Below are 21,618 nucleotides of genomic sequence, written 5' to 3'. Positions count from 1 at the left end.
CATAAAATCGGTTTGATTGACTTTTTAACCTTTACATTGGGGGGACGACTGACATTTGAGAAAAATGGTGCCAACCATGCACACGTGTTTTACTGGTGGCTGCCGGTTTCAAGCGATAAGAAATTAATCGATCACTTTATTAACATAAGACGCACTATTTTATCAATTTCACGCTACGTTTAAACGCTTATTAATTAATTCGGCGGTTTGTGCCGGGGGATTCGGGCTTGGTGTTGGCACCACTGCGACTCCTTTGTGAAGTGAGAGACATTTGTGTATGGCAGAGAATTTTCTAGTTGGTTCGGAAAAAGTGGGAAATATTTTCTGAATTTAAGCCAATTTATGTAATAAGTGATCCACTATTCGAAGCTCTATTGCATGGCGAAGTACTTCTAAGTGTTTGGAATTACCAGTTTCGTGGCGTTTTTAATTATGAACTGATTATATCCGACATGGCTGCTACCAGAAAATTACAAGGTAAGGGACGAAAAGTGCGTTTGGAGGCGTCTTGTGCGTTTTTGGCGCCTAGTGCGTGTTGGTCGAGCACAAGGGGGTGCAAAGTGGGTCGGGACTGGGCTTTTTTTCCCATTTATTTTTTCCCGATTTTGGAGCGCGAAAACGCGTCAAGTTTGGGGTACCGTTGCATATGTTGTAACCTGTGTGTTGTTTGGTGCAGGAGAGATCGATCGATGTCTCAAGAAAGTGACTGAAGGTGTGGAAACGTTCGAGGATATCTGGCAGAAGGTCCACAATGCCACTAACAGCAACCAGAAAGAGAAATACGAAGCCGATCTCAAGAAGGAGATTAAGAAGCTGCAAAGGCTTCGAGACCAGATTAAAAGTTGGATAGCTTCGGCCGAAATCAAGGATAAAAGTGTTCTTATGGAAAACCGAAAGTTAATAGAGACTGTAAGTGCGAATTACGGATGTCTAAAGGTTAGGATACGAAACGACGTACAAATAAAACGTTCCCGTCCTCGATAGTTCCATTAATGCCGCCAGAGAGCGCAGTTGTTCTGTTACCTTCCAAGTTTTCAGAGAATGAATTTGAAAAAAATGGTTGTAGTTGTATAACAGTTTCCACATAGCAAACAAAAATAAAAAATACAGACCGATAGAGCAATAAGACATAATCATAATATTTAAAAAAACTTTTACCAATTTGCATTCTGCCCTATATTTTTCAAACCGCTGCGAATACGGTTACAGATGCAAGAAAAATGTTACGAAGAAAGTTGTAGAGATTTAAATTTCCTACAAAAAAAAATCAGCGAGACCATATCTCTATCTTTAACCATTTAGACACCAAAGTAGTTCAAAGCCGCCCAAGCTTCATTTTGCCGATGGTCAAGTATTGGAAAGTTAATTTATACCAGGTTTATACCTAAACCGTTGAAAATAGTAATATGATTTTGCTGACTTATTTGTAGAAAATTTAATTCTCTACAAACTTTTCTCTTTTGTATCTTCAACCGTATTCAATGCGTGGAACGCAAACTAATTACAATTCTAAGCGATAATTCTTTGTGCACTGTTTTATCAAAACGCTAGGAATACTGTTGAAGAAACAAAAAAATGTAAGGAAGAAAGCTGTATTTTCTAACGTTTTTGGGGATTAAACCGTTGTCGATGGAGAAATAATCTCGCCAATTTATTTAAAGGAAATTTAATTTTCTACAAATTTCTTTGTAACATTTTTCTTTATCTTTAAGGCTAAAAAGTGCGTGACAAAGACAAGTATAATGAAAATTATTTTTGTATTTTTGGCGATATTTGTAATGCAATTTTGAATTAAAAATTCTTTTAGTCAATTTGAATTTGAATTTGCGTCAACGTACACTTAAAAAAAAAGTGTTTTGACTTTTTTATTGCAATTTTTAACAAATATTCAAAATATTTGAAAAAAAACGTGTAGAGGAAAGGCACTATGATGATACGAGTAGAATACGATTAAGAAATTAGAAAAAATATTATTAGTTTTGAACGAAACACGAATATTAATTTTACTTTGACAATATTTGCCGCGGAAAATCTCCCACTGTCAAGTGCGGGGTAACAGGAAGAGTGGGCAATAATAAACTTCGATCGACAAAGCCTGGGAGATGTGAAAGATGTTTCTGTAGTTGCTAGTTATTTATCGGCTATGATGTTTTTTCTTTTTGAAGTAATGTTTATTTGTTAGTAAATTTCATGTGTCTATTTTTCATTGCTCAAAAATAGATAAATGATCAAAATTAAAATTCGCCAAAATCTACTTTTAACTTTGGAAAACAAGAGGTTAAAATTTAATTTAATTATTTTTGTTAAAAAAATCATATTGTCATGAAGATTTATAATAATGGTAGATTGAGAAAGCTTAACACAAAGAAATTAATGCCAAATAACGTTGAATTTGAATTTTTGTGGAATTAAATTCTCTGAAATACATGAAATTCTCTCGGAATATGTTGTTAACAATATTAACTATAAGTGAAGTCCAAGTAACTGCTTTTCTGTTCTAAGCAATAGCTTAACAAATAAACTGAAAAGGACTGAACAAGTCGGTGAAATAAATGGAAATTATAGATAGATAAATAGAAACATCGCTTTTTATTAAATGCTTAATTTTTCCCATGTGTAGTCGTACGTGAATTTCTTTCAAAATTTTTTCACAAAACAGAATTTAAGCATCGTTTGTTTTAGAACGTCAGTTTGGTTAATTAATGTTATTGTTAATGCTATCAATCAATACATTTATTCTATTACTATTAAATAAGAATTGTAGAAAAATCTAAAAAAATTCAGGTACGTAAAAAATAATATAACATTTTTAGCAAACGCAAATTTTTACGTGAATGTATTAGTTTTTGAGATTCAGAAAAAAATACATAGTGAATTTACCTTGTATATGTCCATTAATTCCTTCTGAAAATTTTACATAGTACGGAAAATACAGGCAAATGCCGTTCTGTCCAAATAACGAGATCACAATGTTTGTGTTAGAGAATTAGAGAATTGAGACAGGCCAAAGGATTTCACAAAATTTGCGTTTTGATACCTTTCCTGCTTGCGAATTTTGAAAACAAAAACACATTTGTGACCAGTCAAAAATAGAGATTCGTACCCTATTTTGTTTTTTAATTATTTCTTTATTTATATTACAAATAAAGTCAAAAAATAAAAATGTGTTACGTTAGCGCAAATAGAAAGATAACAGAAAAATCAATTCCCCGCCATCTGACGGTTAGAAACACACTAAAAGGTGTTCTCATTTAACCATAATCGTTTCGCAACGTCTCGAAAAATACCGGACGAAGTGCAAATTTTAAATTTTAAATAATTTTGTTCTCACGTTACTTATGAGAATTTTAGTCGTCAGTTTTTCTCAGTCTTTTGGTTGTATTTAAATTAATTTGAAACAATTTGGCGCCGAGACGGTATAACGCTCGAAGCGCCCTCATTTTGACTCTGCCGTACTATTTTTTGGGTTCAAATATTCTGCGATTGTGTATCTCGTTTCGTCTCCTAAGTTATAGTCCTCCGTAGTGCGAATGAATTGTTTGGTGGAGTACAGGCCTACTAGGTTAGTGTTTTAGCAAATGGAGCGATTCAAAGTGGTTGAGAGGGAAACCAAGACAAAGGCGTACTCAAAAGAGGGCTTGGGGGCGGCGCAAAAGCTCGATCCAGCGCAAAAGGAACGTGAAGAGATCCAGCATTGGTTAGTTTCGTCCATCGACTTGTTAAACATCCAAGTATGCGCCCCCTTGTTGCCCCAATCCGCGCTCTAATCGTGTGTTTCAGACGGACACTTTCGAATGCGAGATCGAGTCGTTGTTAGCGAATAAGAAAAAGAAACTCGATAAAGACAAACAGGAGCGAATGGATGAGCTGAAGTCGCGCTTAGAAAGGCACAGGTTTCACATACGAAAGTTAGAAACTTTGTTACGTATGCTCGATAATATGTCGGTGGAAGTTTCGCAAATACGAAGGATAAAAGACAACGTCGAATATTACATAGAGTGTTCGCAAGAGCCCGATTTCGAGGATAACGAATTCATTTACGATGACATCATTGGCTTGGATGAGGTCGAGTTGTCGGGCGTGGGGCTGCCGTCGTCTGCGACGACGGATAGCAACGAAACGGGCGGAACACCAACTTCGATTATTTCGGGATCGTCACCTGTGACCTCGCCGGCGTTAGGGGGACAACCCTACACCCATTCCAGTGATAGTTCAAATGAAGCTGATAAGAAAACCATTTTCAAAGACGCGCTTAAAGTGAGTATGATAACGGGTCACGATGGACGTAATTGCTTTGTTTTTGTTTTGGTTGGTCGGTTGGAAATTGGATGATAAAGGCCAAGAAAAAACGATAATTACTGCTGATACGTACAGGGTTCAGAGGTCGAACTTATCCTTAATTTTCTTTAAAATTGTGCTAAACTGCTTACGTTACTTTCTTCAGAGTTAAGTCACATTTCAGAATACCGATTTTTTTAAACCAGGAACGTGTTTAGCACCCAAAAAAAAAGAAAAAGTTGAACGCTAGGTTAATAGAGTAAATAATAAACTCTAAGTAAAAATAGTAAATGCTAAGTAAAAATTAAAATCAAAAAAATTGTACCATCGCAAATACTTTTGTGTAATGAGAGGGTCAACTATATTTCTTACTTCCCTCTACTGAATACGCCACTGCGTTTGTCCATTCCGTCTCTCTGAAAAACTTTAGTTATTTTTTTAATCTTCACGTCAAAAATTGCCTTTAGTCCATGTGATAATGGTAAAAGTTACAGTCAGTGTTTCAACAAAAAATAAGTGTACAAATTAAATGCACAGTATTTTATTTAAACGACAAGTATTTTTGATCAGTAAAAATAATAACTACACAGTAAAATAATAAAGGCACAGTAAAAATAATAAGTGCACAGTAAAAATGATAGATGCAAAGTAAAAATAAATAAATGCACAGTAAATAATAGCATCTCAAAACTAGAGAGTGTAGAATTCCACATTTCGAGTTGAATCGTTCGAGCTGTATGTTTCCTTTCCTGCAAGCTAGCGTTTATTATTTAAATTGTGCAAACTGAAAATTAATACTGTGCATATACGATTTTTTACTGGGCAAATTTTAATAAAATACTGTTCGTGGTTTACTTGTCATTTAAATTTTTTACTGTGCAAAAATGAATTAAATGCTAATCATTTATTATTTTTACTGTGCAAAAATTAATTAAATACTGATCATTTATTATTTTTTACTGATCAAAATCGAATTTATTACTGATCGCTTTATTACTACCCAAAAAATAATTTGTTTATTTAAGCCTATTTTTCAATTTGCAACATTTTATCTCAATTTAGTGATTTTTCGTAACAATTTATTGTCATTTTTGACCAAATTTATTGATTTCTGGTTTCGTTTAACCAAATCTCAATACTAAGTTTAATGCTTACCTTAAAAAATCGTCATTAAAAGCACGAGATTGCGTAATTTTTCAATTTCTTTGTTGATGACGAGGAAAATTTAGCAAAGTAATTGTGTTATTGGCTAAAACGTGGAAGAAGGCTAAAATAATGAGAAAAACTACATTGATATTAAAGTTTTTATCGGAATAATTTCATTTCTGGTTGAAAACAGGCTAAAGCGTTCTCAATTTAGGTCAAAACTTTGCGATATTATTGTGTTTCTAGCTTATATTTGTGATTTCTTGCTAAATTTTACAAACTCTCTTCCAAAAAATAATGTCATTTATGTTTGAAGCTCGAAAATAACACAATTTTTCAAAGTTTTTTTGATGAGGTTCCTCTAGATAATTAATGAAACATTCTAAAAAGAAAAAACTGCCTTTTTGACCCAATTTAATGATTTTTGCCCAAATAAATAATATCGTGGTATCCTTTTTAAGGAAATTTTTTCAATAACTGCGTTTAAACTTACATAAAAAAAAATTATAAATAACACCATTTTCGGCGGTCGTTCGACTTATTCTTAGAGAAACTTAAACGTTCAAAAATGGTAAAAAGAATACCGTCTTTATCCAAATTTTGATTTATTTTTGACTAAATTTCATGAAAATGTACTAGAAGCTCGAAAAAACAAATTTTTTATAATTTTTTGCTTGGTTTGGCAAAATTTGATCCAAAAAATTGGAAATATAAACAAAAAAATACACCTATAATAATATTTATTACTATGTCTTAACGTCAAAAATGAAATTCTTGATCTATTTTAGTGATTTTTTGGCACGATTTAGCTAAAAAAATTGCTTGGACGTTCTACAGAAGGAAAAACCTTCATAATTTTCGACTCAATTCGGTGGTGTTTCTGTTTATTTTGACTACATTTTTTGAGACAATTGCATTTCGAACTAAAATTTCTGAAAAAGAAAATAAAATTGGATAGGTTCAATGAAACTTCGCCAAAAATACCAAGTTTAAAATTCGAAAATGTGCTTAGATTTTCGAAAAAGGCAAAAATAATAACATTTTTGTCATTTATTGGCGATTTTTCGGGGATGTTCTTTTGGATGATTGCTAAAACTTTTAATTTTTGACCTAACACAGGTTACGATAAAATTTCGCTTTTTGTACTCAGAACAAAATTCCTTCAAATAACTGCGTTTTTGTCTGAAAAACGTTCTGAATTGTTTTAAAGTGACAAATATAATGTAATTTTTGACAAGATTATGTAGTTGCAACCTAAGAAAGTGTTAAACCATAAATAAAATCAAAAATACCACCATTTTTCACCCACGTGGGTATTTTTTCTTATTCTTAACGATCCTATTCCTACAGAATTACAAGATTCATAAATAATGTCAATCTGATTCCTACTCTCAAAAAAGTATTGAAACGGTCGAAAATAAAAAAACACTTCTTTTGACCCCTTTTAAGCGGTTTTTAGGCTTTTTTACGAAATTCCGCGAAACTTCTGACTACTAAAAAATGTATGAAAGGTCGAAAAAAGCAATAAACTGTGTTGATCATTAAAATTCTTTCTGTGAAGGAAAATATTTTGCAGCCTGTTAAACCAACTGCTGTCCGAGCGACGTCCGCCATGAACAGTAGTACCAACTCTATCCTGAGCTATAGTTGCAATAGTACGACCTCAACACCTAGCAGCAAACCAGTTCTAGTAAGTAGTACTCCCAGCAAGCAATCGGCTCGAGAAGCATCACCGGTGGCGCAATTAAATTCGACCGGAAACTTTGCCACAGTTGCTGCAACAACAACAGCGTCGAAAGTGACCGCAAGTACGCCAATTTTTTAAATAATTTTTCCATTTGTTGAAACTTTTTTTTAATAGCTAATGGGGAACCCGTCATGTCTTCTGTGATAACTAACAATAATCAAGTTCAAACGCAAAACAATACGGCCGTCGTAACGTCGTCGCATACTCAAAATTCGACAAATGCGCACGTAAGCCACCCCTTATTAATGAAAAAATGTTTTTATGTGTAATTCCCTCATTTGTATAGTCGACGCAAAACTCAAACACCGTATCTCAGAAATTCAACGAACAACATGTGCAAAATAGTAGTATTAGTCCCGAACTTAATAACAGCAGCAGGTCCTCGCCAATGACTAATACGGAAGTACAACACATACAGATGATGAACGGACCAACGACCGAAAGTAATAAGGTAAATGTTTAATTCTGGCGTCTGCAATTTTTTATTCTTTATCGTCTGACTGCTTTAAATCTTCCAAGACAAATTTGACAGGGTCCAACTAGCTGAAATTTTGCTTACATACGTAATTTCCCTGAAATGAAAATAATATTTCGAAATACAATTTACAGCTTCTATATCACAAAAAACCAAATGTGCTAATCAGAAATTCTGTTAACATTTTCTGAAATACTATTAATTGACTTGAACTACATGTGTTGTACAGGTGTCCGGAAAGTCGCCCACCTCATTGAAGGGGAGTAATTGGATAATCCTCCAGGGTACCGAAAAAATGTTTTAAAAAATTCCACATGCTCTGTTTTTATATCAGAGCCTAAACAAATTATGAAAAAAGGCAACATTGCGCAAAGATACACGTGAAAACTGAAATTAAAAATTATAATTAAAGTCTTGGATACCATTAAAAGGTGTTGAACATATTTAATTTCTAGTGTATAAAACCATGGTTACGCCATTGTTGTTAGTCAGCTTAGTTCGCGCATTATCGTAATTTTTAATTATGTTATTGAATGCAACTGAGCGGAGAACAGCTTTATTTATTGTAATAATATTTTAAACAACTTAAAAACCGAACAAACAATGCACTAAAAAATTATAACAAATGCTCAAAGGTTTGGCTTGCACCGTTTGTAATGTTTCTGGAGTGATCGTAGCACTAGCGGCATGATTTCGGTTCACCAACTCCTCACGACTTCTTCTAAAATTGCTTCTTCCGCAGTAACGGTTTTCGTACCTCTGGGCCGACCAAGTTCCCTTGGTAAAAGATCCAAACGACCAGGTGATCGCATTCTTTGGTCCAGTCAATGGAAATTCGAGTTTTCGTCTGGATCGGCATCCTGACGAGCGGCTTCACTTGCATTTCCAGCGTATTCACCAAACAGCAAACACAAGTCACAATATTCATAGTAGGAAAACATTTTAATTCTTCACTGACACTGTTTGAAACTGAAAAATTACCGCTGACGGACGAAACAAAAATTTAAATGACATTATAAGCAATCACCGTAACCATGGTTTCATCTGAACAACAATGGTTTGTGCCAAATGTTGCCAGATTTATTATCATTGTTGACTCAAAAATTTTGTTAACATTTCTTAAAGAATTGGGGAAGGTTTCTTCAGTTCTTATGTTACTACGTCCTTTTATGTAATGTCATTTATACCACAAATGAATTTGGATTCGAAATGGTAGTGCAAACACCTTCATTTTTAGCAAAGAATTTTTAATCTTTACCTCATCATATCTTCATCAATAAAAGACTTGGATTTTTTTTAACATTTTTCTGGTTGTCTAGGGCATCGGCCGATGATGTAGTGTCACGGCGGTGCGCGACTTTCCGGACACCTGTATATATCTTACTAATCTGAGTTTAAATTGACGTTATCTGAAATACAGTTGAAAAAGATGTAGTATTATTTTTACAGAAGCGTGAAAAATTGGCACCACAGGGCGTATTCTTATTCGAAATCACAAATTTACATAACAAAGTCACATGTAATTTAAAAAAATATTCAAAATTAAAAAGCGATCGAAATAACGTTAGGGTATTGCACAATTACTTGGCTTACTTGACGGCTTGCAATCAATTTTTATAAATTTTAAGCTGTTCTCTGATTAAAAAAAAAACAGTTAGTTGTTTTTTTATCAAAGCTTTTTTTTTAAACAACTATTTTGTGGATAAAATTAGAATTTGTTTATTTTTTGTGTTTATTATTTAGATTGCGGACGGCATGTCGTCTCTGAAGACGATGGCGCAGCAGGTGATCGACCGCGCGGGCTTGGAGAGCAACCAGCAGCAGGTGATTTTAGAAGCGAACAAAATCCATAATCAGGAGAAATCGGACGCGCACATCCCCCCGTTATTGGGGGTGGCGCCGCTCGGAACGATACCGCTCCAAAAAGAGCACCAGGCGCAGTTCCAGCTCATGGAAGGTGCCTATTATCACATGCCACATCCATCCGATTCCGAAAAAGTAAGAACTTACTTGCCAAGGAACTCATATCCAACACCACCTTATTATATACAAACACCATTACCACATTCCGATACCGTGGAATTTTATCAGCGTTTGGCGAACGAAACATTATTTTTTGTTTTTTATTACATGGAGGGCACAAAAGCTCAATATTTGGCCGCGAAAGCGCTTAAAAAGCAAAGTTGGAGGTTTCATACGAAGTATATGATGTGGTTCCAGAGGCACGAAGAGCCCAAAATTATTAACGAAGAGTACGAACAGGTAAAACCGTAATGGGGAAAAATTAAAGGCAAAACTAACGGTTTTGTTGTTGTTGCTTGCAGGGAACTTACATTTACTTCGATTATGAAAAGTGGGGCCAACGAAAAAAAGAAGGATTTACCTTTGAATATAAGTACTTAGAGGATAGAGACCTGAACTGAATAAAGTATTTAAAAACAGTTGTGATTTTTATTTTTGGTTGTGCCGCCCAGCTGAAGTCGATAATTGCTTGTTTGTGTAAATAAACAATTAAATGCCACAAATGTTCCATGATGTAGTTGAGAAGGTACTGTAGGGGAGTGCAACACGTTAAAGGTTAGTGTCTTTCAACTTTTACTATGTAGAATTAAGGCAAATAAAAGTGTCACACTGATTTCATATTTCACTAATATTGCGTTCTTCGCACATTAAAATTCCAAATAAATAATCACAAAAAAGTAAAATCTGACTTAACCAGGATTTCGATAATGCGCCACCATTTGTCTGATAGTCTATATTTATTTACAAAAGCTTCGGAATAGGATACAAAATTCATTCGGAAAAGCCACTATACAAAAATACTTTTCACATAAATATAAGTCTCAGTGACCGCAAAATCACACGATACGAATACAATACTGGTATTTATATACATAATTTTAGCAATTATTTTTGTTCGAATCAAGGTCCTGCAAATAGCAATACAGGATCCCCGCTTGCGCCATTACGTCCACCGTTTCGGCCGAAAGCGTATCCTTCGGCTTGTTCTGGCTGGCTTTGAAGCCCGGCCTTAAGAGCGTCGGCCCGAAAACCGTCGCCAGATTGTGCAGCGACATCTTATTATCCTCTTCGTGTTTATGCACTCGGATCAAATGATCCAAAATGAACTTGATAATGATTTTATTTTGCTGCGGAAGCTTGGCGAAACAGCCCTTCAACAGCTCAATGCGACGGGTGTAGTTTCCGTTACTTTGGTTAAATGCCTCTGACAAAGCTGGGTACAGTTGATCGGTAAAAAGAGCTTCGGGAAGCTCGCGTAGGTATAATTTTAAAATACCGGTTACGGAATGGATATCGACTTCTTTCAACAGTTGTTCGGCTTCGTAAGAATCTGAAAAAAAACAGTGAAAACGATGAAACAATGCGCCATTCGTAATCACTTGTCTCGAACGATTTTTTCAGCTTGGAAATATCCGATGCGGAACCTGAAACGCGGTACAAACCCACTTCGGTCATTCCCCGCCTTTCCACTTCCTTGATACATGCTGTGATAATGAACGGAATGTCTCTTTTTTGGCGCCTAAAACAATTTCAAAAAAACAATCAGAAACTGTTTTTTAAACCATATGCTGCCAGGTCTGATCGTTTGACGAAAATTTATATTAAGAAAATCAGGTGATGGTTTAAAGATTGCAGCAAAAAAATAGTTTATAGTTTGAACTTTGATACATGAACCAGCTTTTAATGCAATGTACAAATTAATAGAAAGTTGCGTCAAAATTGCCGTTATTTTTTGCACTTCTTCAAGGATCGTTAATGTTTTCCAGCTAGAAATGCATTAATTTCTCAAAATTCCGGTAAAACAAGCCCAAAATGGACCAAAAACTACGGTGTCTCTATATTTTTCGTGTTTTTTATTTTCACGTTGTTTTCGAAGAAAGTCGCTGAAAATCAACAACTTTAAACGAAAACGATTTTTTTAAGATTTGTTTTACTGATCAGAACGAAAAAAAGTTGTATTTATGCAACGAGCGTTGAAATGATGAGTACAAAAATGACAGTTCTTTGCCGTTAAGAGTACGAGTGTCTTACTAGCCATTAAATGCGAGTTGCATACACTATTTTGTCTACGATCCGAACGTTTAAAATAAAAAAAATACATTCTTTTTTAATATATTTTTTTAAATGTCAAACACTCAAGGCAATTTAATTGTTGCTGACATGTTACATTCTCTCATTGGTCTCAAGTTGTCTTGGTGGTCAAATCACTGCATTCCCATTGATTCCGAGATTGTATCTTAATGAAAAATCTGTATCTTAATGACTTTCATTACAGTATAGGACACAAACATTTAACCATTCAATTAAAGTATGAGAGCAGAAAAACAAAATTAATTTATATTTCCATGGATTTTGCAATTTGTGTCAGAAAGAAATAAATAAAAAAAAATTTGGCTCTTCTGTAACAAACATTTTGTTGGTTTCACTCGAAATTGCTATCAATTTGTGTCACTCGATTTGCTCATTTTCGAGCGAATTTACTCAAAAATAATCCGAAAAACCACAAATTCATCAAAAACTGTTCTACTTTTGAGTATTACGAGTTTTGAAGCACTTTGTTGGGATAAAAATTAGTGTTTTTTCTTAACTTTTACTGAAGTTTCATACAATTCAGCTAAAAAAAAAGTTATCAAGCTAAATTTCTTCAGGTTTTTCGAAAAAATTTACTAAACTTACCAAATTAGACCGAAATTAGGGCTACTTTAGACACACGTAAAAAACATAAAAGTACATCGAAATTGAAAGCTATTAAGTGTTTTATTATTATTATTATTATTGCTTTTTTGAGCAGCCTTTTGCAGGATAAACATTCCCATTTCACAATTTGGTTAAAAAAAAACAAGAAAATAAATTAATTAACTTGCTTAGTTAATTTTAATTTTTAAATTAAGAATGTTATTTTTTAACGTTTTTTAAAAATACGTCTAAAAATCATAAAACTATCGAAATTGATATAAACTCTCTTGGTTCATTCGATTTTGCTAAAGCAGACTGAAAAATGAGCAAATTAAGTTAAAATTTATATTATTTTAGCATTTACAGAAAAATCACAGAAAAGTCAAAAATGGTTGTTTTTTCCAGTGTTGATGCACGTTTTAGGTCAAAAACTCTGCTAAGCAGGGTCAAGAATTTAGTAAAAAAAAATCAGATTTGATAATTTGGTAAAAGAAAGTGATAACCTGGCAACTTTTTCATTTGGGTTCTGGTGCTTTTTTTTGACTTACTTGCAAACGACTTGAATTTTCTCGCCGAAGAGGGCGCCATTTTTCCCCGTCGGCAATCTCCGTAGACTCACCACACACGGAATGTACGTCAAATTCAGCCTCAGTGTGGCCACATTTATATTAAACTTCTTTTCAACTGGTTCAGTCCTCAGCCAACTCCGACTCAACTTCTGTGTGTATTTCCCCACCAGTGTATCCTCCTTAATTGTACTTGTACTAGTTCTATATACTAAAATACGCAAATTCTCGCATCCTTCAAGGTCAATTACGAATTTCTCGCCCCACGTGAACACGTTCGAGCTCTGAACGGCCTTAGTTTTGGCTTTTTGGAAAAAGTGGCCGTAGAAATCGACCTCAAACACCACGTATAGCTCTACAAAGTAATTAAAATAAGAAAAATTTTCGCAAAAATATTTTTTGACGATAGAAAAATGCCATGCAATGACGTAATAAAATATAGTGTTGCATTTGAAAAAGTCGAGTTATTGCTATTTGTAATTTGTCATTTTCAAAAAATCGTAGTAGGCAATGGATTATTGACTTCGAGTTCGCTTTTATTGCAAAAGATGTGCCAAAGCTTTAGACATCTATTGGAAAAGGTTGGTTAAGTTATCTTGAATGGTTCTGAAGTTATACATTTTTCTGTAGGTCTATGCATGTCGCTATATTCACACGTAAATTGACATAAGTCAAAAACTATGACAGATAAGTCTAAGAAACCCGGATTTGACAAGTATTTAAAGTTTTCTTGAAAAAAAAAACTTTGTTGGGTGTTTTATTTTAGAACACCCCCTGTATATAAACTGAAAAAAATTAAGATGTTCCTTATTGTAAGACCTATCGTTTAAAAAAATCAAATCGACAGTTATGGAACTTACACGAACCCCTGGGTTACCCTGTATAAAAAAAATTACTTACCACAGCTGTACTCAAGTCCGGTCAGTTCAAAAATATGCACATGTAAATCCCCGACTAGGAGGCTTTCATCATGGACGCTTCTCAACAGATACGACCCCATATTCGTCTTTAAAAATGCCCGACATGCCGTTATCCACGTTTGCAACTCCAGCATGCTAAAACTGGGTGAAGGTACCGGTGGTTTACCCGTTTTCTGTAGCGTTAAAATCGCTTCGACCCACTGGGTGCGTTCGAATTCCGACGACAAAAAGAACGTGTACAACCTTCCAGTCTGACGGTTTTTAATACGGAACGGTAAATTTGGTGAAACTAAAACTAACTGACTTTCGAGTTCCACTAGACGTTTTTTGAATTTGTCGGAACCACGAGTGCTGCGTGTTTTCTACAATTTTTTCCAAGTTAAGAAAAAACAAACATAGATTTACGTAACTTACCTTATCTTCTAAAGCTTTTTCTTCTTGGCGTAATTGATCTCTAACATTTGATGCTTGCGATTTAAGACTTACAATATTTGGTACAGTTGATTCGTGGTGATGCTGAGGGCTGGTTTCGCGGAAAATGATTATGTCTTCCACAGGGATGAACCATTTTAGTTCAAATGTGTATTTTTCAGTACGCCCGGATGGCTAAAAATTTATATTTTTTACGAACTGTTGTTACGGTTCATAATGTCCATAATGATTTTAAGATAATAATATTAATAATTATACAATTGAGATATGACATTACTACATTACTTATTTACAAAAATAAAAAACTAAAAACTTCCTTTTAACTGTCTATCAAATGTCAATCACCTTTATATCGCAAAAACGATCAAAATATGATTTTGTGGCCAGAATTTCAAAAATTCAGAATTATTGAAAAATATTTTAGAACGAATTTAAATTCACATTTAAAGCTTAGGAGCTTTCAGAATGGCAACCAAATGGAAATTACTGAGGAAGCATAGAACTGTTGGCAAAATTTATGCCATCTTACAAGAGCCTTTGATTTAATAAATAATTTTTTTTATAAATTTCAATCCAATTGTATTTGACGGTTTTAATTTGTTTTAGTTCGATCGTTTTTTTTTTTTATAATTTGTTCAGTTGTGTTCCAGAAGAGTAGTAGAATTAAAATAAGAGAAAATAAAAAATTGATGAAAACACCATTTACTTCAAGATCACGAAATATCTAACATTGATCAGAAATATGAAAGTTTCATTTAGAGTTCTGGTTTTTTAAATTTTTAGTTTATATTTTTCGATGTTTTGATTTCCTTTAATTTCAAACATTAAACTTCTTATTAGGTTTCAGTCAATATTTTGATACCCCCCTGAATTTTTTTGTTTCTTTAGTTTTTGATATTTTTATTTATTTTTTGAATTCTTCGGCTTTTGAAAAAATTTTTTGACTAAGTTTTTTCAAGTTTGTTTCATATTATTAATCTTCTAGGTTTTAGATCTATGTTTTTTTAGAATTCTGAATATTTATGTGTTAATTAATGTTGAAAACAAGAACGGTCTAAAACTGAAAGACCTGAAATATACAGAAATCTGGGAAAAACACACTCTAAATATCTCTAAATATCAGCACCTGTATCTTTTTTCCATCCAGTTTACTGTTTACTATTAAAGATATAGTACACATTTTTCGTTGATTTTCTAGGATTTTTACAGTTCTCGGAAATTCGACGAATGTTTTTTTTATTTTTAAAACTACTTAGGGTTTTCACACTTTTATTATTTACTTTTTTTTGGCTTTAAATTTTTACGTTTAATTTACGTTTTTAGATTAGTTTTTTTTTAATTTTTGCAATAAGTATTTTGATTATATAATTTAATTCTGGTCTATTTTAGTATTTTTATTTCACAAATTTTTAAATTATATAGTATATCAGAATTATTAGGTGCAGAATGTTTGATTTATTTTGCAATTTGTTATTATTTATTGATAGAAACAAATGAAGTAACATAATGACGCTTTCGCTACAAAAATTGAAACGAAAGAGTTTATACGACAAAAATCTATTTTGCGGAGAGTTTTGAAAATCGACGTCAAATTTTCTTCAGCTTTAGTTTAAAATTATTATTAGAGGACAGTAATGTTATAATTTCTTTTCCCACTCTCCAAATTTCAAACTTTTAATTAACAGTGATACGGAAACGTGGGCAGTTTTGTGTTTTGCAAAATAAGTCAAAAAATGAAAAATTTTGTATTAAAATTACTACTTGTGCTATTTACTAGCAATGTCACTAAAAATAGAAGTCAATGGATGTTCTTATGACTCTATGAGTTGTTATGAGTAATTTCAGTACGAATATTGAAAAAAAAAAAAAAAATGTAGTGTTCAAAAATGATTTTTTTCTAGAGTTACCAATGACTGCTTCATCAGTTTTAACGAAAAAGCTAATCTTTTCAAATACCATGGAAAATTGTTGATTATTTTGTAAACGAACGGTTGCGTCATGATGTCATGAAGCTTCGCAAATGTTAAGAAAACTATAGAGGGCGTCACCATTTGTCACTAATCTCCTTTGATAAATAAAATTTAAAGTCAATCAATAAAAAAGCCACGAAATGTTGCCTCAGCACGTGAAACGAAAGTTGAAACGGATCCAAAAAAATTCCCGTTTATTTATCTTTTTTGTAAAATAAATGCTTTATTTTGTATTGTTTTTTTTACTGGCAGTTGGAGAAATGAACGCGTGTAATTTTCTAAACAGGTTAACATCTAATCACTTAAAAAATCGCCGGGTTGTATAATTTATCATTTTTCCTCTCACCTTGTATTTCGCACATGCGATGACGTCATTAAATAAAAACAAATGCCTCAATTTCCGATGGCCGTCTGCAAATTCGACAATAAATGAATTTTTAACGAGCCGCCTTTGCGCTCGGTCGGACACCTTCAAAGACATGCAAAACAATTAGCAAACCTTCACACGTAATTACGAAAACTTACAGGAAACATGGACTTGGTTTGAATCATATTAAACTGGTCAAGGAAACCTTGCGTCAATTGTAAAGCTTCAGAAAGGCTAGCGTAATCGGGATGTGTTCCTTGCAGCGAATTCAACAAATCGTGCAAAACCAACGCATTCTTTTGCACCCTTGCCACCGGCTTGTGTAGGATTTCCTCCAAGTTGTTCGGCTGTTTCGAGAGGTATTTGCAGGTGATGTTTTTGGTCACGTCCCGAAATAGCGAATTCGTCTCGCAGCATTTTCGCACCGTGTCCAAAGCGCGCCCATAATTGCTCAAAAATGCTCCGTACAGTTCTAGATTTAAAGCCAAGTTCTTGAAGCATTCGCCCGTCTTTCCCGAATTGTCATTCTTTTCCACGTGATTTTTCAGTACTTCGAGGAAGCTTGAATGCACACCGTACAGTTCTGGAATTTTGTAGAAAATTGTGTTCAGTTCAGTCTCTGTGATAATTCGTTGGGACGTCGTCAAAGTCGCTTGGAGCGCTTTCATGTACTTCATTGACACACTCAACCATTCCACGTACTCCTCCTCGCTGCTTATTATATTTTTTAGTATGCATTTGTACCGTGAGTTTTCAGTGGCAGTCTCAAGATCCTCCTGATAAAAATGACATCAAATCTAAATTAACTACAATTAAATTGATTATTACAGGTTGAAATTTTCGTCTGCTGTGGGGCGTTGATGAATCTAATGAACTTGAACTTGCGTACGAGCCGTTGCTGCCTCTGTGACGCATTTCAGTGCCTTCCTCGTCACTGCTACTGTGTTCATTATCGTTTTGATTGCTCGCCCTAATTAAATTAGATTTAGTCAAATGTATGGCAATTAGACTAGGAGGCAGTGCCTCCGCTGTCAATAAGATCTTGAAAGAGTGCTAGAAATCAACCAGCTATCGAAAAATTTCACTGCTTTTCTATTATTATACGAAAATTGACAGGATGTTCGCTCATTCTGACCGTTTTGGTCAAGGACTTTTAGTACTGTAGTTATTACAGCACCAAAAATTTCTTGTGAAAAAATATTTTTTTTAAGTTTGTCTATTAGCACAAGTTTTATCTCCCATTTTTTATCGTTGGACAATTTTAAAGTTGAAAATAAGGGTTTGGGGTTTAAAAAAACAAGGATGAATTTTTCGGCGACGTTTCGAGATTTTATTATCTGAAGAAGAAATAATAAAATCTCGAAACGTCTCCTAACAATCCATCGTTGTTTTTTGAATGCCAAATCCTCATTTTCAACTTTAAAATTTGCCAGTCAGGGCAAAACTATTCGAAAAAATTAATATATGTATTTTAATAGCCAGATAATAATTAAAATAGCTTTCTAACGATTTCAAACACATTAGAATTGACTAACAATACCGAAGTTATTGGGAAAAATCCAATAATATAAAATCGATTCATTTGATGTCTTTTGCACACAAAAAAATGCTTAAAACGCTCTTAGATCGAGTTGAAAAACAATGATTTTCATGAGTTTACGAATCTATCAAAAACCTTAAAAAATTAACTTTAGATAGTAAAAATGTTTAAATATGCCTTTCTTGATACAAAATAAAGTGTCGAATACGATGACATAAGTTAAAATGCTTTAGGATAAATATTTATCCAAAAAAGTTGTTTAAAACCATCATTTATAACTTTAAAATATGCTAATTAGGGCAAAACTATTCGAAAAAAATGAAATATTTTCGCCTTTACTTATGTAGAAAGATCCGCAGAATCGAATGCATTTAGAAAGCCGCAAAAATCCCCACAGTTTTCAAGTTATCAACAATTTTTTGTTTTAATAATAATCTTTAGTTTTGTTAACGTCGAAGGATAACCACAATCTCGGCAAAAATGGAAAAAATCTTAGATTATAAGATCGATCACAATTGATGTTTTTGCACTTTTGCACATTCCAGAGAGTTTTTGGATCGAAAAGATTGAATTTTCTTGAATATAGGTATGTATCAAAAACCATAAAAACTGAACTTTACATCGTAAAAATGTTTCAAACATGGTTTTTTATACGTAAAATCACGATTTTAGATTAAAGTGCTCTAGGATAAATAATTATCGTGAAAAAGTCGTTTAAAACTGTTGAAACTCTAGGATTGGTGCACGATTTAAAATCAAACCAAATCACGTATTTTGCTCGTTAAGATCTTTTAAGTTTTCTAGAAGGTTCTAAAGACAGAGAAGTGTATAAAACGTTGGAGAGAGTTTCAAAAAAATATTTTTTTAAGATAAGTGAGATGAGCACTTAATCATTAAAACATTATTAAAAAACTAATAGGATACGTAAAATAAACCGTAGAATTCGCTTGAACAAACCGCTTTGTTCTAAAATGAATTATTTTCGAGAAACAATTTAACATTTTTGAAAATCTAAGCCTAGTGAGACTGTGTCTAACTTTAAGTAAATAATTAAAACACGTAAAATGAACCGCAGAATTCGCTGAAACAAACCGTTTAGCAGTAGGACATTTAGTTTTCGAATTACGATTTTTTTTAATGAAAACAAAAATGTACCTGTAATTGCAGCCCTTACTCGGAACGGTTACGAATTTTCAGAAAGGAATAGATAATTTTAACCGCATTATAATGCTTTTTTGGTTTTTACTATAAGTCTTATATTTTCCGTAAAAAAAACGGAAAGAATATGTAGGAATTTTTACTTTCTTTCACTTTTGCGGCAACCGAAACAACACAGCATAAGTTCCAAGGCGATAGTGCGAAAAAATTGTATTTTCAAACGATGAATACGGCGAAACTACAAAGCTAGGAGACAACGTCATATGTAATCATAAAGAGCACGTCAAAATCTATCGAGTTTAGGACACCTTAAAAAATAGAAAATTTTCTCAGTTCCGACAAAACTATTTAAAAAAATGGTGTTATCTTCAGACAATCGATTGGTGTCAAGCAAAATTTATAATAGTTTTCATGTTAACAAGACTTAAATTTTTGCTTATGTTGGGAGTTTAAAGCAGTTTACAGTAAGCGAACAACGAATAAAAATGCGACAACCTGAAATTCGGTAGTATTTGAAACAATTCTTTTCCTGGGTGGCATGAGTGCATAAATATGTGATGATTCTTTTACATAAGATTCATTTATAAAGTTATTCACTGTTCTTTTTAATTCCGAAATCATATACGAACTTGAAATTTTTTCCGTGTAGAAAACCGGAAGTGAAATGTCAAATTTGAATTTTACTAACATCGACCAATTTTTTAAAATTATGTATATTTAAATTCATATTTGAAATTTCACTTCCTGTTTTCTATACAAAAAAAAAATCAAATTTTGAATCTGACTTTAGAATTAAAAACAACAAATATTTTGTTATGCATTACTTATTTGATTAGCACTTTCTAAAAACTCTGTGCCTCATATTTTTGGAAGTCAATAACTTCACAAATAAGTCTCAAAAAGAAATTATTTCGTATTTACATTCATGTTTTCTAGGAGAACAATAAACTTTCCCAAATTTCAGGTCGACAATTTTTTTCATTGCCCGCAAAATACTCCGTGTACCGAAAATCGACCAAAATTTCGACAAAATTCATGAGAACATTTTTATTTTCAAATGGCACTAATTCACATATTTTGGGGCTTGTAGAGAGCGCTCTAAAGGGTTCTAAAAGAGAAGTACATAAAACTCTGTTAGGGCGCTTTTAAATTCGATTTTCTTTATGAAAAATTGGAAAAAAAAATAAAAGATGGTTTTCCAGACGTAAAAAAATCGTTTAAAGTGTTGAAAAACTAGTTCGTGTTGAACCCAATCTACCAGTAAAAAAATAAAACTTGTCAAATCAAGCTGTATGAAAAATTCTTAAATCTAGAATTGCGGAGGCACTGCCTTTAGAATAACCTACTGTATGAAATATTCAATATTGACGTAGTTTGAAGCACTTGGTGATTGTGACCCTTTCTTCGGCATAAAGGACGCCTGGGAACTTAGAGTATTTTCAGCACTTGAATTATCACTTTCAGGCAGATTGAAGTCCTGATCTTCGGGCGCAACAACGTCGTAGTAAGGCTCCTCAGGTGTTGACACGCGCTCTTCAGGCTCGATTTTCTCTTGCAAACTGTTATTTCTACTAAAATCAGGCTTTACTGGTATCCTGAAAACACAATTCGTATCTGGTTGCTTCAAACTGACGAAAAATTTTACTTTGGTGGAGTTTGAGTGCTCGCCGACGGTTTCAAACCATTCACTTCGATCACCGTCACGAAAGAACTCGGGTCTGGCATTGACAAATCAACGTCTTCACTTTGCTCAGAGTTGAGTTTCGACAATACGTTCGAAATCTCCGTCACGCACATGTTTGCCGAAAAGGTCTCGAACTCCTCAAGGCTCAAGTTGGTCGCGCTCTGCAACAACAAACAGTAGGAAAAACTGCTCAATAGCCAGCGAAATATTTACATTTGATACGTTATCAGCTGTGACATCACTCTTGCTTGATTCACCTTCTTCTCCCGACTCTTGTTTCTTGTGTTTTTGGATATCGAGGAGCAGACGCTCCAAATACTCAACGTAAATCTCTTCCTTGCGGACTTCTTCCTTGAACATCGACACTTTCTGTCGATGTTTCGCCAAATTCAACTTGACATGTTCCTCCCATGCCCCTGGAAGTGGATTGTCAGGAAATCGTTGCAACCACACTTGTTGAAAATCGTTAAAAACACTCATTTTTGATTAATTCATATTAACTAAGCCCTTCATTTAATTTAATTACGCTAATCTACTGGAACATGAAGCAAAAACACAATTGACTGACACAACGACATAACAGGGTGTTGATTTATCCGACTCATACTGCCAACGCCACGAAACGAAACTCCCTAAC

General features: G+C 33.6%; 2 protein-coding genes across 3 annotated transcripts; one reads left to right on the top strand and one right to left on the bottom strand.

Annotated features, from left to right (window-relative positions):
- The first annotated feature begins 256 nt into the window (after positions 1–256).
- Not3 (CCR4-NOT transcription complex subunit 3) lies at positions 257–10,087 on the top strand. 2 transcript variants are annotated; one of them, XM_008193208.3, is made up of 9 exons: positions 257–477; positions 677–909; positions 3,576–3,731; positions 3,781–4,257; positions 7,001–7,232; positions 7,286–7,398; positions 7,458–7,622; positions 9,390–9,908; positions 9,971–10,087. In XM_008193208.3, the coding sequence occupies exons 1-9, from the start codon at positions 453–455 to the stop codon at positions 10,067–10,069; spliced, it is 2,019 nt and encodes a 672-aa protein (XP_008191430.1). In that variant the 5' UTR covers positions 257–452; the 3' UTR covers positions 10,070–10,087. The 2 variants fall into 2 exon arrangements, with proteins under 2 accessions (XP_008191430.1, XP_064212218.1); XM_064356148.1 differs by lacking the exon at positions 257–477 and having other exon boundaries at positions 772–909; positions 3,563–3,731.
- A 299-nt stretch (positions 10,088–10,386) lies between these two features.
- LOC659003 (active breakpoint cluster region-related protein) lies at positions 10,387–21,599 on the bottom strand. Its single transcript, XM_965343.5, has 11 exons — positions 21,195–21,599; positions 20,943–21,142; positions 20,644–20,892; positions 17,428–17,569; positions 16,758–17,375; positions 16,579–16,701; positions 14,245–14,436; positions 13,811–14,192; positions 12,893–13,265; positions 11,048–11,187; positions 10,387–10,998 (listed from the first exon to the last, which is right to left on the bottom strand). The coding sequence occupies exons 1-11, from the start codon at positions 21,459–21,461 to the stop codon at positions 10,547–10,549; spliced, it is 3,138 nt and encodes a 1,045-aa protein (XP_970436.2). The 5' UTR covers positions 21,462–21,599; the 3' UTR covers positions 10,387–10,546.
- Positions 21,600–21,618: the final 19 nt, after the last annotated feature.

The sequence above is a fragment of the Tribolium castaneum genome, chromosome 1, assembly GCF_031307605.1.
Source record: "Tribolium castaneum strain GA2 chromosome 1, icTriCast1.1, whole genome shotgun sequence".
NCBI classification, from domain to species: domain Eukaryota; kingdom Metazoa; phylum Arthropoda; class Insecta; order Coleoptera; family Tenebrionidae; genus Tribolium; species Tribolium castaneum.
Note: the sequence above shows the minus strand (reverse complement) of the source record. Positions and strands in the feature narration are given on the sequence as shown.